The following is a 20097-nucleotide window of genomic DNA, read 5'->3' as shown; positions in this document are numbered from 1 at the left end:
AATGGATGGAAGGAAGGAAGGATGAATGAAGGAAGGAAGGAATGGATGAATGGATGGAAGGAAGGAAGGAATGGATGAATGGATGGAAGGAAGAATGAATGAAGGAATGGATTAATGAATGGATGGAAGGATGAATGGATAGAAGGAAGGAAGGATGAATGAATGAATGAAGAAATGAATGAATGGATGAATGAATGAATGAATGAATGAATGAATGAATGGATGAATGAATGGATGGATGGAAGGAAGGATGAATGATTGAATGAAGGAATGAATGGATGAATGGAAGGATGAATGAATACTATACTAACTAAAAAGATGGATGAGAGAATGGATGGATGGCTTGACAGATGGCTAGAAGGGTTGTAGGTGGGTGGGTGTGTGGATGAATGGATAAATGAAAATATAGTGGAGGGAGTCTTAGAAAATCTGTAGTTCAGTAAAAAATCCATGAATATCCTTTGTCGTATCAAAAATAAATGGTGAAGACTCATTTTATTAAAAAGTATTTGGGTGTGTGAGATTTTTTTAAAGATAATGTGATAACCTGTATGACTCATTTAATTTTTTGACCTTATTTGGTTTAATTTCCTCATTCTTGCTCTTTTGATATCCTGAAAGCTTGTTTATCAGCGATTGGATAGATGGGTAACAATTCCTCTAAATAACCCCCGCCCCTGGGGGCCTTTTCTTTTTCGGTAGTTTTGAAAGAGGTGTGTTATTTCCTTTTCTAAAATCTAAAATCTGGTCTCGACCAAATTTTTGTATAGTCAATAAGATAAAGATCTAATTCTTGTTTTATGGAGGTTTAGATTTGATTATTTGTTTAATCATTAAATGATTTTTAATGTGTTATTTATTTTTGGAGATTGCGTGACTGTTATTGTAAACATCAGTTTTGCGTTACGGAAATCTTTAAAGTTGATTGGTGCGTTTCCTGTCACATGACTGGTCTTGCTTCAGCCCATACGTATTAGGAAGTAAACAAAATGGCGGGTGCGATGTGCACTACAACACCTTGGCAATCACTGCAAATCACTAAGTATTTCTCTTAACCATTCACTCTAAACACCGCTAAAATGACTTCACAAAGCTCAACTAAAGAAGCCCTGACCATTGTCGACAAGCTCAAACAATGTATCCTAAAGCAAGACCAAGTGATTCGCGCGAAAATCTCCGAGAACGTTGCTCTGAAAGACAAAATTTTAGCCTTAGAGAAGGAAAGAGAGCAACTGAAACGCCAAATACTGGAGTTGAAAGGTGTAGACTTAGCAGCCGTGGACTGTACTGTTGTGGATATGAACCACGGACAAAGCAGGTTAGTTGTACTTCTCGTTTGTGTGTGTGGTTTATTTGGATTTTTGACGAGGTCATTCAAATCAAATCCCTCTCAACTCAAAGTTCACCTCACTTGTGTCGCGTGTGTCGAAATTGAAAATCAATTCAAACAAAAAATTCGACTTTGATTATTTAGTAGGATACTTGAAGTATCTTTGTGGGTTGATTTGATTGCGAAATCAATACTTGTAGGCGTATAAGCGATTTTAAGTGTTTCAACTGAACATTACCCACTGTATCTGTGTGTGCCGTTGTGAGATCGTGACTTGCCTTGCTTTTATTAAAGTGTATCTAATATCTTAATAAATGTATATTTAGCGTTTTATTCCAACATTGTTTTGCATATAAAAAGACCTATTTAGCAGTCATAATATATAGAACTTGTGATATTGTTTGTTGAAATCAATATTATACGTAAGCTTAATGATATATATTAAATAGGAATACATTAAGATTAAAACAATCCAGCCACGTTCTATGTATGGTTATTGTAAATAAAAAAGGTAACATTTGGAGACATATAGTCATTGAAAGAACTGAGATAATTGCATTTTGATTTTGTACTAAATCCACTGTTTATTTTCTAGAGATTGTATCCCAACCATAATCAAAAAAACACTCTTGTAATTGATTTTTGATTTTTTTTAAATTAGTATTTTAATATTAATTCAAAGTGGTCATTGACAAATTAAAATAGTCATACACTGTAATACTGATGATTGGTTTCCCACATAATAGGATATATTTTTTGAATCCCCATATAATAGGAAATCTTTTTCAAATCATCTACATTAAAACATTTTAAATGTACTAATCATTCGAGAATGTGAAATTACAAGCGAAAGAAGGTTTGATCATGGCTTTTTTCACTTTCATATTGTCACAGATTTAAATTGGAATATGAAGCATGATTTTGAGTTAAAAAATTATGTGATTTTTCCCATCTTAGCCAGGAAACAAAAAAGCACAATAATCGTTTTACCTTTAATACTACATATACATACTTGTTTCTGATTGATTGATTGGGCATGATTTGTTTTTAATCTGCGAAATGAATTAATTTTCTTTAATTAATTGAGAACCAAGACGGTACAATGTTTTTTGAAATAATCTTTTAAAAAACTGTTTATAAGTGATTAACGTATCAATCAATCAGTTATTCAAGTGTCTAGTGGTTCTTGTAGTTTCTTATGTACAATTAATCGTTAATTTAATACCATAATTGTGATCTAATGTCTATGGATGTACTTTGAAAATCAATAGACCATTTCACAGATCCCGCGGCTCCACCTCAGCCTCTTCAGCATGTAATATATTCTTTAGAAATTGCCTACGACCTGTGAAATTTTTAAGTGTTTCAATTGTTCGTTGATGTGTAAATTCCTTTCATTACTGCGGACTGTAGTCAAATTCTAAAGAATAATTACACGCTGACAAGGCTGAGGTTGAGTAATGGGATCCGTGAAATGGCCTATTGTGCTTTATATGTAAATTGCTGTTGTTGTTGTTGTTGTAGTGATGACCAATCAACACCAGAAGGATGTAATGCAAATTTTACGCCATCATCACCTGTCATCACAGTTCAGAAACCCGAAGAAGATCGACCTAAATCAGTGTCATCTCCCTCAAAAGGCGGCATAAAGGGATCTCCCAGCAAGGGGAAATCCAGAGAGGCTAGCGTTAAAAGAAATGATAGTCTTAACCGATCCAAATCTTTTAACAAGAAGTACGAACTATCACCAGATCTTCAAGAAAGAAGCTTGATGCTGCTTGAACGAAAATATGGAGGCAAAGAAAAGGCTCATCGCTCGGCACAGATTATCCAAAGTTATTATCGAAAGTATATGATGGATAGAAGGTTTAAACGAATTAGAGCATACTCTGAAACTCCAGACAAATTACTTAGGGACAAGTCAGATAGCAACCCAACAAATGTTGAGAAAATGTCATACCAGGCAACACCAGTGCTGCGTTTGGTGAAACTTGTTGATGATAGAAATAAGAAAGTTCGTTCTACTTTAATTATCGATAACATTACTCCATGCCATGCGGCAACTCCCGCAAACTTACAACCGCGATTGGAGTCAGTTAAAACTACAGACAGTGCTTCAGAGACTAAGCTATTATCAAGTGACGAAAAATCCCCTGTTAATAGTCTGAATGTGGAAGATGAAAGACAAAGTGTGAGCGTTAATGAACATTATGTTAAAGTAGAGATGATTGAGCCTGTTTGTAGTAGTCCTGAGGTGTTCACACCTGATTCAACACATTTTGCAAATGGAGATGTCCCTAGGACTAGGAGACAGACTACAGGAGACGAAAGTGATGAATCAAGTTAGTTTAGTTGATGTTTTTCTTTTTCTATTCCCATTTACCCTTCCCTTCCATTTCTTTTTCATTGCTTTTTCTTTTCATAGTTTTTTTTTTTTTTGCTGTTTTTCTCTTCCTATTCCCATTTACCCTTCCCTTCCATTTGTTTGATTTTTTATTTCTTTTGATTTAAATTCAAGTTCCTTACTCGATATCTCATTTCACATTTCCATTTCCTTTCAATTTCACTTCTATTTTTCCCTTTTTCTTTTCATTTTCTATCCTATCTTTCTTTTCTTGTATTATTTCTCTTTCCATTCCAGTTTCCTTTTTCGTTTTCATTTTCCTCTCCTTTAGTATTTTTTTTTGCGCAATAGAATTTCCATTGTTTAAACTTTTATTTCGTAAACTATTCCCATTCATTAAAATCCACAGGCGAGGATTTCGGGATTCTTTTCATTTCCTATCCTATTTTTCTTTTCTTGTATTTCTCTTTCCATTCCAGTTTCCTTTTTCGTTGTCATTTTCCTCTCCTTTATGCATTTTTTCTTATGCAATAGAATTTCCATTGTTTAAACTTTTATTCAGTAAACTATTCCCATTCATTGAAATCCACAGCTGAGGATTTCAGAAGAAACATAGCCGACTATTCCAGTGTTGATAGTTTGGATGGAGTCTGCATGTCTTCCACAGCACTGGATAAAGATTTAGATACTATTAGTGTTTCATCGGACTTTGATAATATCCGTGCCTCTTCACCCAAGCCACAAAAACTGGAAATGAGAATAGGAATAAACCATTTCAATAGGTAAGAAAATAGACGTAGTCTTAGGCTGATTTTACACAGGGCGATTCGAAGCAACAATATTTTGCAATGCCGTTGCTCATCACATGATGGCAGCCATGACAGGAGGCAGGGACAATATTGCCCTATTTCACTATGACGTCACTGCTTGTTTATGTGGGGGATAGAATTGCCAAATCCAATAGAAAATTCAACAAAATTTGCTCCTAGCGATACAGTTTAATCTAAAATGGCCTGGTTTTTCATAATATGTGTTAATATGTACTAAAAAATATTCTGAGCGTTTGCTGGCTATTCTACATTTCTCTTCGTGGATTGATACAGGTTTTAGAACAATTTTCTGTAAATTTGCATTGATTTGACCCCTTCCGACGACCATGATCCTTTGCGTTTAAATAGTAGATCATTTTAAAATGACGTCATAGTGAAATAGGGCAATTAAATCTGGTCTTATCTGATTTTCATGAGAAAGAATTCAGTTTCCCAGGGGAAAAGACTCTGTTGTTCCTGCCTCCTATGGCTGCGTGATGGTGCAAAACCTCTATAGACAAAAAGTATTGAAAATTCCAACAGATCTCTGAGGGAGGGGGGTTATTTACTGGTATCCATCACCCACCTGGAAAATCAATAAAATCAGGTTCCCTATGTATTTTGAACCATTCTTTAGACATTGTCCCAAACTAGTAAATGCGTAAAGAGATAACAAATAAATTTTTGTATTTTATCATATATCATGCCTATAAAATCTCATTTTTTTTCTTCACCAAGGAAACCAGAGAAAGGAATTGACTATCTCATAGAGCATCAAGTGTTGGATGAAAACCCAGAGACAGTAGCAAGGTTTCTGATATCAGAGCATGGAATCAGCAAGCAACGACTTGGCGAATACTTGGGCAATTTACAAAATGAGTTTAATATGTCAGTTCTAAAGTGAGTACTAGTCATTAATGTAGTTTCTTATTAGGTCAAACAAAAAAAAGTGTGTTTTCTGTTGCATGAGAAAAATAGTTGGAGTTTTTTTACTGATACAACAGTGGAAATGAGCTTACTGGGAACCCTGTAGTGCATTTGGGAATGAAAAAAATATTAGGGTCGGCAAAAATCAGCAAGAAAATTAGGGTCGGTCGTGGAACAGGAAACACACTTATTTGTTTGTTTGGCCTTACCACTACTATTCAATTTTGTGAATATTCCAATAAAGGTAGAGATATCTAAATGACATAACATTATGTTTTCCCATTCCAGGCCATGTGTCATTCCCTAGAGTATTATTTCTTTGTTTAATGATTGTGCATGAGAAGATACATGAATATGGATACAACTCAAACAAAGAATATTATTCTCTAGAGAATGACACATGGTCTGAAATGGGAAAACATTGCACCCGAGGTCTTTTTAATTTTAAAGAGTGGATTTTTTTAATGTTTTTTGTTCTCTCATAATAAAGATGTTTTACTGAGAGCCTGGATTTCACTGGAATGGAAATAGATGTTGCATTGAGACTTTACTTGTCACATTTTAGGCTTCCTGTAAGTATAACCTATTCATCCATCCATCCATCCATCCCATACAGTCATTAAGTTATAAATGTGTTGTCTAAAAATTAGTTTTAATCCATCTTTTTCAGGGTGAAGCACAGAAAATTGAAAGACTTATGGAAGTATGTAAATATATTCCTCTTTTTCAAGTCATAAATTTCATTTGTATTCCCTTGCTCACCAGCACATCTAAAATTGCTATTCTGCAATATATTTGCTGATTTAGCAATATTTTGTAAAGTGTACTTTAGTAGCAACACAGGTCTCAGTTGGTTTAACACAGAGATGTTTCATGCTAGCCACCTCATCGGGCAAAACAAAAGAATATAAATTCTCCATGGGGAATTGTAATCTCTTGTCAAACAAAACCCTTTATCTGCCCTGAGACCCTTAGAACTATTTATGCTGGACAAATCATTAAAAGTAAAAAAAAAATTCCCATTGGGTAGGAGGGAAGTCGAGTGATTGCAACCCCTCTCAACCCACACTTGATCTACATCTGACACTTATGGGATTTTTTTATAGGTGTTCTCAGAGCAATATATTAACTGTAACCCGACTGAAGATGAGTCAGCACAAGACAAGATTCTAATCCTGGCATTTGCTATTGTGATGCTCAATACTGACCTGCATAGTCCTAACGTCAAGAAAAGAATGACAGAGGCTGACTTTATACGTAACCTGGAAGGTTGGTAATTCTTTAGGGACCATCCATAATTTTTTGGGTGTCTTCTTATGGACGAGGGGGTAAAGCTATGATTGCAGCACCTTTATTACTCTTGCTAACTCTTGATTAAGTAGTTTCAGAACAGTAAGATTCAAAATGTGTTGCTGTACTTTGCTATATCCTAGCAGTATGGACCTTCATTGGTGTTTATTCTCAATCATCCTATTGTATTTAAATAAAGGTTTTTATACCCTGATTCACAGGTGTTAACAATGGGCAGAATTTCCCTGAGGAGAGCTTAAAATCAATATATAGTCGCATATTAAAGGTGAGTTTAAAACAATATTGTGCAGATATTCCCATAATGGATGGTATGCATTGTTACAGTGCTGCCTCTCACTGCTACGCCTGGGGTCACAGGATTTCAGGATTCTTAAGTTTATATGACGTGTTGTTTTCTCCTTTGCCACAAGGGTTTTCTTCTGGTTTCTCCAAGGAGGCTTCTTCTTCAGCGACCTCTAATAACTGACCAACTCAGTAAGATCGATTGATTGATTAATATGAAGGAATTTTGTTTCACTCAACAGAGAGAGTTCACTCCAGCAAGAGACCACGTTACCATGACAATAAAACTGGAGAAGAAGATAATTGGCAAGATGCCGTGGACGGTATGGGAATTCTCCAATTAGGAAAAAACCTTACCTTAGGCTACAGGGCCTGGGAGCACAGTTTTGAGCCAGGGGGATGGGGGAAGGGTTGGACTAATCTGGGTGGTCGGGGGAATGCCCCCAATCTCTGAAAATTTTGAAATTCGAGGGTCCTGAAAATGCGCTTCCAAGTGCTGGTGGTTTTGAGGAGCAGCCACATTATTTTATTGAAATAATATCAGGACAACTCAAAGTAAATATTTTTGATAAAAATCTAGGGGTGCTATCCCCTGGACCCCCTACAACCTTTTCAATCCCAAGGAGGATTAAAATCATGTTGAAATGTTTTCTCATTTCAGACCACTTGTCATTCTATTGACAATAAGATCCCTTGTTTGAGTTGCATCCAATATTCATGTATGTTCTCATTAGCAGCCATTAAACACATAAACGATACTCTAGGGAATGACACATGGTCTGAAAACATTTCACCCAAGATAAAGAGATCTATCACTGATAATATTTGTGTTTTGCAGACACTTGCTGCCATTCATCGCTACCTTAGGATGTCTACATCGATATTTGAAGTACCCGATGCACACAAAAAGGACAAGAAACATGAAAGAGTAATATTCCTGTTCAATGATCTACTTGTTGTAAGTGACTGTTAATTTCTGCTTATAATAAATTATTTACCCTGCGAGCAGAGTCTCCTTTTACCTCCGATCCTCCAAGTGCGAGAGAAAGATAAGAGGCTCTGCTGAAACACTGTAGATGGTACATGTAGGCTGTCAGTGGTGTTTGGGTAGATATGGGTAGATTCACCACAGGTTGTCTATAGGATATCAGTAAGTTAATGGTGTGCTGTCGGCAGAAAACCTACCAACACCAATTTTGAGGTTGTATTCTTTACTATAAACCTTTCAAATACTTGTATATTTCTTAATGCAGTTCCCTATTGTAAATCACTAATGTGACATAGGTTTACTGTCGAAAGAAAGAAATATTATTATTATTATTATGATTTTATAGGTTACGAAGGAGAGAGGTAAACCAGGACAGAGAGAAGGATTTCATTTCTACAGCTACAAGTATTCTTTTCCTCTTGGTGGAGTGAAAATATCCCTTTTCAATAATGATTGTAAGTAAATCAAACAATCAAATTCTCAGCAGTGTTATATTATGTTATAATATGTTATCTGATAAAATTCCCTTTGTCAGACTATCAGTATGGCATTCAGCTCTACTCAAGAATCGAAGGCAAGGTTTGTGTTTATTGATTCAGAAATGGGTTTGACTGAAGAACATTTGAATTTAGGCTCAAACTTCACTATCATTTGGTTTACAGGTCTTAGCAACATTTAATGCTTCTGATGAACGATCAAGGAAAGTGGTAGTAGATGAAATGATGGAATGTATAGATGAGGTGAGTTAGATCGAATGAGTCGGGTATCTTCTTAAAATAGCTTATTACAGATTCATAAATAATTATCATTATAGCAGGAAAGAGCATTTTGAAGGAAATAAGCCCGATTTCTACCAATGATTTTTGGAAATTTATATATTTGCAAGTTTTGAACTTACGTACTTCCTTCAAATTTCACAGTTTTACCAATTTTAACATGCCCTTTCCAGCTATGGAGATTATTCTTCTGGGCCCGGTTATACGAAGCCTGGATAGCACTATCCAGCGCATAAATCTTATCCTTTGGATAAATTCATTGGATAACAGCATCACTTTATCCACTGGATAAGGGTTTATCCGCCGGATAGCACTATCCAGGCTTCATACAACCAGGACCTGTACTTTGAAATTTAGAGACCTTTGGAATTTGTATTTGGAAATGAACAAGTTTCATATGTTTCTTATGTCAGTAGCTAAATTATGACTTATACGTTTTTTTCCTTATTATCCAGACCAATGCTATGGAGTCTGACAGGATAGGTATGCTATACTAGGCTTAATGTTTAATTATGAAAAGGTAAATTATACACCGTGAAAAGATGAAAAAACTTACTGACCTTTCGGACGCTAGTCCTTCTTTTACTCCGACGAAGGACTAGCGTCTGAAACGTCAGTAAGTTTTTTCATCTTTTCACGGTGTATAATTTACCTTTTCATCATTACTGTTTCATTAGAAACAGTAGTTTTTAGCTAGTTATATCTTCTTAATGTTTAATTCATATTTGTGAATATTGAATGGTTAGAACTGTGGTGAAATAATGATAGATGTGTTGATCATCACAGTGAATGAGCGATCTAAGCGAACGCTGTAAAGAAAGACTTGAAAAAAACACATCTATCATTAATTCATATTTGAAGATTGCAATGCTTTTGGTCACTGTTCATTAGGTGCCAAAGTTTATAGTTAATTTATTTTGTGTGTCATGAGCATAGTATACAAGAGGCTAGGTACATAACCCTGACATGAGTGAAAAACGTCTGCGCATGCTCTGAATCCGTATGCAAATTAGTCAAAACATAAGTAAATTTGACTTTCAAACATGCCTGATAAATTTGAATTCACAAAATGCCAAAACTTAGTGTCCATGCTTGCAACTTAAGGCTAATTCTTTCATATTGTGTTTGTTAATACAGTATCTTGGTCTGACAACAGTATACTCTCGAAATTTTTTGTATACTTGGAGAAAACAAACATTTATTCTCTCACTCAAACTCTTCAAAATTCTTAGAAAACGTGCTGAAATGCACGCATGCGCAAACGTTTTTCTCTAGTGTCCATAACTGTGCCTTCCATGGCATGTGATGTATGGTAATAGGGGACAAGCACCCAGCCGTCCCAGCTGAGTTGACCTTCAGGACAAACTCATAGTCAATCAATAGGAATTAAGGATTCAACATCATATTTTGATTTTAGCATTTCTCATGATTCTGCCAAGAAAACCCATGAAATGAGTTCTTCATTCTTTAAATTGATCGCACATACTACTAATCAAACTCATGGTGGAATTCTGGTTCATTCAACACGAGAAATTTTTACATTGTACTCAGCACCTGCTAGCGCTACTCAGACCCATAATCCCTTTTGGGGAACGCAGTCAACTCAGCTGTCTAGTTTTCACACATGTATTATCTTTGTGTAACCATAGCAACAGAGAAACAAAAACAAGCAGCCAAAAGAATGGAGCGTAACCTAGGCAACATGACCCTGCCACACCCCAAGAAAAGTCGAGGAAAAACAAAGCCATCTTGTGATGCCATCAGTTTACTTGACGTCTCAGTCAATGCTAACTCACTAAGTACTGGGGACCTTGCTTCAACGAAACAGCTCTCCAGCTCCTTGTTAAACATCAGTGATGGAGGTAATGAAAGATGTTAAATATTACAAAATATAATCCTGGACTGAGAGTGAATTGTCAGCTTAATATGTCTTTATTCTGTTTCTCCCACCAGATATCTCATTTTCATCAGAGCCTGAAGGATTCAAGAGATGCAACAGTTCATCGTCTTTAGACAGTGCATTTGTGGATGGGGTAAGGTTTTAGTATGCTTATTCATAATAGAATGTTTGACCCATATTTTTTATCGAGTATGTCTCTGTAATATGAAATAAGCTGTAGAGCTGCCTAGCACAAGTTCAAAAAGCAGCAGAAATGCTCAGCTGCATGTGCTTCATGTACCTAAGTACAGTTCTCAGCACATATACACCTATTTCAGAAATCGTTGTTGCACCAAAAGCCTCGAGCAACAAGCCAAGACCGCAGAGAACGCTGGTACTTTTAGCTGTAATTAGTTTATTCATGGTGCATTTTCATTTATTGACTTCACAAATTGCTCCAAGCAAGGCTGCTTGAGATGATAATTAATGTAGAGCTATAGCCACTTGCATGAACCATGAATAAATCAATTATAATTAAAAGTATCGACGTTCTCTGGAGCCTTGGCTTGTTACTTGAGGCTCTTGGTGCGACAACGATTTTCGAAATAGGTATATATCACAGTACAGAGATGCATGCAGGCAATTTTTGATGTTACTTTCAAAAGAAATGTAAAAACCTTTTAAAATATGCTCAATTTAAAAGGTCTGTTTTTATGGCTTTGCAATTTTAACAAAAAATTTTGAAAAGTTTTTTAAACATTACTTTTTATTATTGATTGATTGAATGAAATAAAAGCGAAATAATTAAGCCTTTTTAATTCGTGGCTGTTTTAGACAATAATTACATTTAAAAATAATTGTATAAAATAGGAAGATTTTTTAAATTCTTAATATAATAATACTAATTATCTGCTAATCATTAAGTTATTTTCTGTTTTGTCCCACTGAACCATTACAGCTAACTGCTTGCACACTAATAAGTCATTAAATTTATATCTTTACTGACTTGTACCTCATTTTTAATCTTAATGAATGGACCTTTTTGAGTCAAACAATTGCTGAGCACTGTGAGATGGCATTGTCCAAGGAAAATACTCTTTCAAAACAACATTGATAACAGCAGCAACTAACAGCATCAACAACAACACCAACAACAACACCTACAACAACACCTACAACTCCAACTTGTAACAACACCAACTTGTAACGACACCAACTTGTAACGACACCAACTTGTAACGACACCAACTTGTAACGACACCAACAACAACACCAACAACAGCAACACCAACGAAAAGAAAACTAACAACAAGAACACTCACAACAACGAGAGCATGCACTAACAACAATTATAAAATAACTAAGATATAACGCGCGCTCTGATTGGTCAATTACCATTTTATATATAACTCAACATAGATCTTGAGGAAATGACGTCAGCAACGCAAGCGATGTTTTGTTTCTTATGTTTTTTATTATTTCTTTTGAGTTAATCGTTAGTTATATCTTAGTTATTTTGTGAAAGAGATAGAAAACTCCCCTTGCTTGTGCTATGTTGAGTTATACAAGCACGCGGGAAATTGCGTGAGCCCTCGAGAAGTGCCGAGAAGCACTCTTATACGGCTCGTGCTTTAGACTCTTCCACAGTCTCTCGCTCGTCCGTTCCGTCTCCACGCCTAGAGACTGTAACGGTACAATGACCGAAAGGACTTATGGGTCCCGAAAACTTGGACCCAGCGTGCTTTGGGAGCCAAAATACTCGTCCACAGTCTCTCTCGTTTCAATATTTTCAAGATGGCGGCGAAAACGAGAGAGACTGTGGACGAGTGTTTTGGCTCCCAAAGCACGCTGGGTCCAAGTTTTTGGGACCCATAAGTCCTTTCGGTCATTGTACCGTTACAGTCTCTAAGCGTGGAGACGGAACGGACGAGCGAGAGACTGTGGAAGAGTCTACTCGTGCTTCTCCTAGCACTTCTTTCGGACTTACGCAATTTCCCGCGTGCTTGTATAACTCAACATAGCACAAGCAAGGGAAGTTTTCTATCTCTTCACAAGAACACCAACAACAACAAGAACACGCACAACAACAACAACAAGTCCTAACAACACCAACAACACCTCTAGCAGCAGCAACAACAACACCATCTAAAAACAAACTCCCTAGCAGGCAGACCCGTAGACATTGCACACAGCAGTACATTTGAAACTCAAAAAGGTCTTTTACTCATCTAATCCTAACCCTAACGCTTAGATCGAAAGAGACTTGGATTCAAACAAATCCAATGGCAAACACAAGCCAACAAAGAAGAACTCAAAAGACCATTCAGACCAAAGACACAAGAAACAGCGATCCAGACTTTTCAAAGGTCAATGTGAGTTGATTCTAGACAGCTAACCAAGTCAATTTATAACAGGTTATGATCGTGAGGAGCTAACAGTTTTAGTAGGGTAAATAATTATTTATTTAGAAGCAGGCATAGCTCAGTTGGTTCGTGCACAGAGTTAGAGGTCTAAGGTTCGATCCTCAGGATCTCCACGGCTGTTTCTACTTTTCTAATCCATGTAGCTTCAGCTTACTCTTAAAACAGAGTGCTGATTGAGAGAGTAAAGTATGTACAGTGGGAATCCAGTAATAGCAGTTGAATTTCAACTGAAGGAACTACCAACGTTTTGAATTATAGGTACTTTACTTTCACCTCTAACTGCAAGGAGTCTGGTAGTTTTTACTTGTTTTCTTTGAGAAAAGAAAGGATAACCTTCTCAATCAAAAGACCTTTAGGGTCACTTAGCTTGACTAGCATAGAACCAAGCAGAACCCACCATCAATGCATGAGCTAGGATTCAAAAGTTTTGGGTTCTAGCGCATTTTAATGGAGAAGAGAGAGAAATGCATATTTTTTTTAGACTTTTGAATCACTTACATCGAACAGATCTGACAAACAATGCATGAGCAAAGAGTCAAGAGTTCTGGTTCTTGTGTATTTTAATCGAGAATAGAGAAAATTACACATATTTTAGACTAGTTTTGAATCACTTACATCAACCACATCTGACCAACAATACATACTTACAAGTAGTACATAGACATTTTTTACAAACAGGCCAAGGTGTATTGTGTGACGTGACATACATTTGTCATGTCATGCAATGGTGTGACACAATGCTGTCACATCACGCCCTCTTTTAGTTTTGTGTCTGTAATATTTTTTAATGCATTTTATTTTTTAAATAGTAAGCATACTTCTCTTACAATTAATTTGTAACATCTAACAAACACTATTTTCATTATTTGTAAGTAATGTATGTACCGTCTGTATGGCTTGTATGATAGTGAAAAAAAACTCAAATTTTATTGACACACTGATCAATCTCTGAGCTGATCTAAGTCAGAACACGACTGAAACAACCTCTAGGCTGATCTAAGTCAGGACATGAATGAAACAACCTCTAGGCTGATCTAAGTCAGGACATGACTGAAACAACCTCTAGGCTGATCTAAGTCAGGACATGACTGAAACAACCTCTAGGCTGATCTAAGTCAGGACATGACTGAAACAACCTCTAGGCTGATCTAAGTCAGAACATGACTGAAACAACCTCTAGGCTGATCTAAGTCAGGACATGACTGAAACAACCTCTAGGCTGATCTAAGTCAGGGCATGGCCAACTCACAGATTCAACCCTGAAAGAACCTCTGGGCTGATCTAGCTCAGGTCATGGCTAACTCACAGATCGAACCCTGAAACAACCTCTGGGCTGATCTAAGTCAGGGCATGGCCAGCTCAAAGATTGAACCCTGAAACAACCTCGATCTGGGCTGATCTAAGTCAGGGCACGGCCAACTCACAGATGGAACCCTGAAAGAACCTCTGGGCTGATCTAGCTCAGGTCATGGCTAACTCACAGATTGAACCCTGAAACAACCTCTGGGCTGATCTAAGTCAGGGCATGGCCAGCTCAAAGATTGAACCCTGAAACAACCTTTGGGCTGATCTAAGTCAGAGCACGGCTAACTCACAGATTGAACCGTGAAACAACCTCTGGGCTGATCTAAGTCAGGGCACGGCTAACTCACAGATTGAACCCTGAAACAACCTCTAGGCTGATCTACTAAGTCAGGGCACGGCTAACTCACAGATTGAACCGTGAAACAACCTCTGGGCTGATCTAAGTCAGGGCATGGCTAACTCACAGATTGAACCGTGAAACAACCTCTGGGCTGATCTAAGTCAGGGCACGGCTAACTCACAGATTGAACCGTGAAACAACCTCTGGGCTGATCTAAGTCGGGGCACGGCTTACTCACAGATTGAACCGTGAAACGACCTCTGGGCTGATCTAAGTCAGGGCACGGCTAACTCACAGATTGAACCGTGAAACAATCTCTAGGCTGATCTACTAAGCCAGGGCACGGCTAACTCACAGATTGAACCGTGAAACAACCTTTGGGCTGATCTAAATCAGGGCACGGTTAACTCACAGATTGAACCGTGAAACAACCTCTGGGCTGATCTAGCTCAAGTCATGGCTAACTCACAGATTGAACCCTGAAACAACCTCTGGGCTGATCTAGCTCAGGTCATGGCCAGCTCAAAGATTGAACCCTGAAACAACCTCTGGGCTGATCTAGCTCAGGGCATGGCCAGCTCAAAGATTGAACCCTGAAACAACCTCTGGGGTGATCTAAGTCAGGGCATGGCTAACTCACAGATTGAACCCTGATACAACCTCTGGGCTGATCTAGCTCAGGGCATGGCTAACTCGCAGATAGAACCCTGAAACAACCTCCGGACTGATCTAAGTCAGGGCATGGCTAGCTTACAGATTGAACCAGTGAAACAACCTCTGGGCTGATCTAAGTCAGGGCATGGCTAACTCACAGATTGAACCCTGATACAACCTCTGGACTGATCTAAGTCAGGGCATGGCTAACTCGCAGATAGAACCCTGAAACAACCTCTGGGCTGATCTAAGTCAGGGCATGGCTAACTCACAGATTGAACCGTGAAACAACCTCTGGGCTGATCTAAGTCAGGGCACGGCTAACTCACAGATTGAACCGTGAAACAACCTCTGGGCTGATCTAAGTCGGGGCACGGCTTACTCACAGATTGAACCGTGAAACAACCTCTGGGCTGATCTAAGTCAGGGCACGGCTAACTCACAGATTGAACCGTGAAACAATCTCTAGGCTGATCTACTAAGCCAGGGCACGGCTAACTCACAGATTGAACCGTGAAACAACCTTTGGGCTGATCTAAGTCAGGGCACGGTTAACTCACAGATTGAACCGTGAAACAACCTCTGGGCTGATCTAGCTCAAGTCATGGCTAACTCACAGATCGAACCCTGAAACAACCTCTGGGCTGATCTAGCTCAGGTCATGGCCAGCTCAAAGATTGAACCCTGAAACAACCTCTGGGCTGATCTAAGTCAGGGCATGGCCAGCTCAAAGATTGAACCCTGAAACAACCTCTGGGTTGATCTAAGTCAGGGCATGGCTAACTCACAGATTGAACCCTGATACAACCTCTGGGCTGATCTAGCTCAGGGCATGGCTAACTCACAGATTGAACCCTGAAACAACCTCCGGACTGATCTAAGTCAGGGCATGGCTAGCTCACAGATTGAACCCTGAAACAACCTCTGGGCTGATCTAAGTCAGGGCATGGCTAACTCACAGATTGAACCCTGATACAACCTCTGGACTGATCTAAGTCAGGGCATGGCTAACTCGCAGATAGAACCCTGAAACAACCTCTGGGCTGATCTAAGTCAGGGCATGGCCAGCTCACAGATTGAACCCTGATACAACCTCTGGGCTGATCTAGCTCAGGTCATGGCTAACTCACAGATAGAACCCTGAAACAACCTCTGGGCTGATCTAAGTCAGGGCATGGCTAACTCACAAATTGAACCCTGATACAACCTCTGGGCTGATCTAGCTCAGGGCATGGCTAACTCGCAGATTGAACCCTGAAACAACCTCTGGGCTGATCTACTAAGTCAGGGTAAACATTACTCCCAGAAAAGGTCTATTTTTCATAAGTTGAGATCATTTCTTTACCCTTTTTTCTTCTGTGCTCAGGATTCTAACCAGGGATCTTCTCCTCGCACCTCCAATGTTGTCTTATCTTCACCTAAAACTGGTCTTTTCAAGAAATTGCGAGCGCGCAACACAGCAAAGAGTTTGAACCGTGGCTCACCTGGTGCAAGCCCTAATTCAAGTCCACAAGAAAGAGCTAGAAAAATCAGTAATCCGTCTTAGGATGGAGAAGATGAGAAGATAATAAAAAAGACTATCTAACTCTTTGTTGGTATGATAAGAAAGCAATAGGGCTTGGCTTTCTGGTTGATAGACCTAAAATCACAAGACAACAAGAGATGAAGAGGTTACAATAAATGACTGTAAGTGCTGCTTAAGCGACCCGATTAATTAACAGGCAAACTCTTCTATCTGTGAGCTGCACACTGAAATTTGGATTTCACTGCCGTCAATTAAATATAATCAGTCGGTAGCTTTCATAGTTCTGACTGGCGGCAGCGAAAAGCCAAATTTCAGGTGCAGCTCGCAGCTACCAAGTTTGCATGTTTATGAAAATGGCAGTAGATGAACACATCACCCAATAAATACCATTATTCTAATGCCAAAAGAAAGTATGCCATGGGCTGTGAGAAACCATTCATTTGTTCTAATCAGAGGTGAGTGGTCATCAAGAAGTAGACCTTGTTACTAACTTATATAGAGGATATTACATGGGCGCGCGGAGATGCGTAATTTATCTTCGAGTTTTGGAAAAGATCTCTCATGAGTGAGCGCAGCAAACGAGTGAGAGATTTTCAGCACGAGAAGATAAATTTCGTATCTCCAAGCGCCCATGTAATATTCTGTTTATTATATAATTATCAATGAAGTATGTTTTGGCTTTTTCAGGCAATTCTTTCCTTGTATTTTTGAATAGTCATGACGCAATGGTGATATCTTCACACGTGAAAATAACATGTTATCTTCACGTGTGAAGATATCAATTTCCCAAGCGAGAGATTACCTGATATCTCATTGGATTTTATATAATAAAGTAATATATACTTTTTTATGGTTGGGCCTAATGTTTTCCTATTTCAGAACGTGTCATTCTCACGAGAAATAAGATTCTTTACAAGCTTGAGTCGTATCGATATTCATGTGTCTTCTCATGCACAACCGTTAAACAAAAAAATGATACTCTAGGGAATGACATGTGGTCTGAAATGGGAAAAAACATTTTGTCTAAATTTAAAATGTCTATTCGATACGAAAGTCATTACCAATGAATTATAGATTATTTTTAATTGTCAGTATTTGAATTTTACCAATTATCATTCATTCATTCATTTGAGATATTGATATTGATACCACTGTTGTCATGGCTACATGCTGTTTGAGATAACAGTTGCAACAGGGAAATGGCTTGAGCAACAGACTACCGATCAAATAATCAAATAACTTGTTAGAGTAGTAACTTTTGTACTCTCGAAGAAATAGAAAATGTCAAGCACGCATGCTGTGTGCAGTTATAAAGCACGAGGGGCTTGACAGAACACGAGAGAAGTGTTAGGAGAAACACGACACTTAGCGGAGTGCTTCTTGACACTTCTTGAGTGTTCTGCACTGAAAGTGTGTTCGCATTCTGCATGCTCTCATAAAGCACACGCTCCCAACCAATTAGAACGTGAGATTTATAACAGTTATTTTGGCCCCGTCCACACGTATCCGGAAATGTTTGTATCCGCAAATTATTTTTTGGGGATACGAAAATGTTTGCGTCCACACGCAGCGTATTCGAATCGTTTTCACCGTCCACACGTATCCGTTTTCGTAAAATTTGCGGATACGGATAAAAAAATTTGCGGACACGTGTGAACGCAACCAGTATCCGAAAAGAAAAATTTGCGGATACAAACATTTCCGGATACGTGTGGACGGGGCCTTTATTAAAACATTTATTCCATCGATGGTAGTGTTTCCCAATTACTATGTCGTTATCTTCATCAGTGTATAGCAATGAAAGCAGTGGTAAGAAGGGACTACGTTCCTATTGTCGATTTATTATTAATATTCATTAATAAGTAATTTAATGTACACCAAGTGTACTGCCTTAAATGTATAACAGAACTTTTAATGTATAAATGTAGCACAAAACCGTTACCACCAATGTGCATATAGGCCTTTTTGCCTTGCGTTTAATGTTTTGCTATTTCAGACTATATGTCATTCTCTTGAGAATAAGATTCTTCATTTGAATTGTATCCATATTCATGTGTCTTCTCAGACACAACCGTTAAACAAATAAATGATGCTCCAGGGAATGACACATGGACTGAAATGAGAAAAACAGGCCCAAGGTAAAGAGATCTATTTATTTCAATGCCTCCTCCACAAAAGAGCAAAGAATCCTCCAAAGAAGGAGATTTCCAGAACTGTTCTTTAATTTCCTGAAAATATGCATTAAAAGAAGATTGTGCATTTGGGCTTCAACTTTTAAGTAGGCCGTCATACTCACTATAAATAATGATACTATATTGATATCGAACATTGATTGAATAATTTTGTAATGAATTTAGCAATTATCTATACAAACTAGTATAACCTTGAAGATGGTTACTAGATTGTTCTCATGTAAATACTGGTATTTTTAAAAGCAAATTTAACAGAGCGATGGACCTTGCACATGGCGGCCATGTTAATTTTCATGTTCAAATTGATTAAATTTATTCTCAAGCACTTGAATGCGAAGCTACTCGTGTTGGCATTGTTCGAATCAACATGGCTGCTGCGTGAAAAAAGTCCATAGAGGAGTGGAAGCCTTATTTAGGTGATTGGAATCCTGTAATTAATGCAATATTTTTTCTTTGTCTACAAAGGAATAGAATTTTGTAGGGGGGAGGGAGAGGGTAAGGCTTGGTAACAGATCTAATAAAAAACTAGCTAATATTATAAGCTATGTGTTTAATAGCTCATATAGTTTTCATAGATGATTCATTTTAGTATTCAGTATTACAGAATTGTATTTTCGTACCTTTTCAATTAATCCAATGCTTGTATATATTTTTTCTTTGAGAATGAAGTGAAAATGAGTTCTTTATATAGATATAAGAATGAGAACGAAATTTCTCAAATTCCATAAACAAAACGTATGATTTCTTTCCTATTTTCCAGAATTTATTAGTGATTTACAAAGGAGGTTAAAAAGATTCTAGGATTCCTATATTTAGTGTGTGTAAATTGGGGTATTTAACTTTAAGCAAAACAATTTTCTGACCGAGGGGAACCTGTGGTACTTTGACACTGAAATGGCTTCCATATTCACGAAACGTGATTGGTCGGGTTAAATTTTCCAGCTTCGTGATTGGTTAGGATAGGAACCTATTTCAAAGTAAAGCCATACACCATAGTTCATTCCGCGTATTA

At 37.8% G+C, this 20097-nt stretch overlaps 1 protein-coding gene across 3 annotated transcripts; it reads left to right on the top strand.

The window, feature by feature from the left end:
• Window positions 1-986: 986 nt before the first annotated feature.
• On the top strand, window positions 987-19626 carry LOC116296648 (uncharacterized). Of its 3 annotated transcripts, none has more exons than XM_089034912.1 (18): window positions 987-1318; window positions 2855-3672; window positions 4267-4456; window positions 5222-5383; window positions 5901-5982; window positions 6081-6113; window positions 6517-6679; window positions 6922-6986; window positions 7246-7326; window positions 7842-7961; window positions 8338-8446; window positions 8527-8570; window positions 8654-8731; window positions 9223-9250; window positions 10417-10629; window positions 10721-10800; window positions 12898-13018; window positions 16735-16874. In XM_089034912.1, coding segments are annotated over exons 1-18 (2628 nt in total). In that variant the 5' UTR covers window positions 987-1079; the 3' UTR covers window positions 16737-16874. The 3 variants fall into 3 exon arrangements, with proteins under 3 accessions (XP_088891038.1, XP_088891039.1, XP_088891037.1); XM_089034913.1 differs by having other exon boundaries at window positions 12898-13012; window positions 16735-16872; XM_089034911.1 differs by lacking the exon at window positions 12898-13018 and having other exon boundaries at window positions 16735-19626.
• Window positions 19627-20097: the final 471 nt, after the last annotated feature.

This window comes from Actinia tenebrosa, unplaced genomic scaffold (genome assembly GCF_029948245.1).
Source record: "Actinia tenebrosa isolate PJP-AT-01 unplaced genomic scaffold, QUT_ActTen_1.0 PGA_scaffold3__52_contigs__length_22856419, whole genome shotgun sequence".
Lineage (NCBI taxonomy): Eukaryota > Metazoa > Cnidaria > Anthozoa > Actiniaria > Actiniidae > Actinia > Actinia tenebrosa.
Note: the sequence above shows the minus strand (reverse complement) of the source record. Positions and strands in the feature narration are given on the sequence as shown.

Coding starts and splice junctions, on each gene's coding strand:
- LOC116296648 (XM_089034911.1), top strand. CDS start 1,080: ATGACTTCACAAAGCTCAACTAAAGAAGCCCTGACCATTGTCGACAAG. Junction 5,384..5,900: donor TTTAATATGTCAGTTCTAAA/GTGAGTACTAGT, acceptor CTCATAATAAAG/ATGTTTTACTGAGAGCCTGG. Junction 6,680..6,921: donor CTTTATACGTAACCTGGAAG/GTTGGTAATTCT, acceptor CCTGATTCACAG/GTGTTAACAATGGGCAGAAT.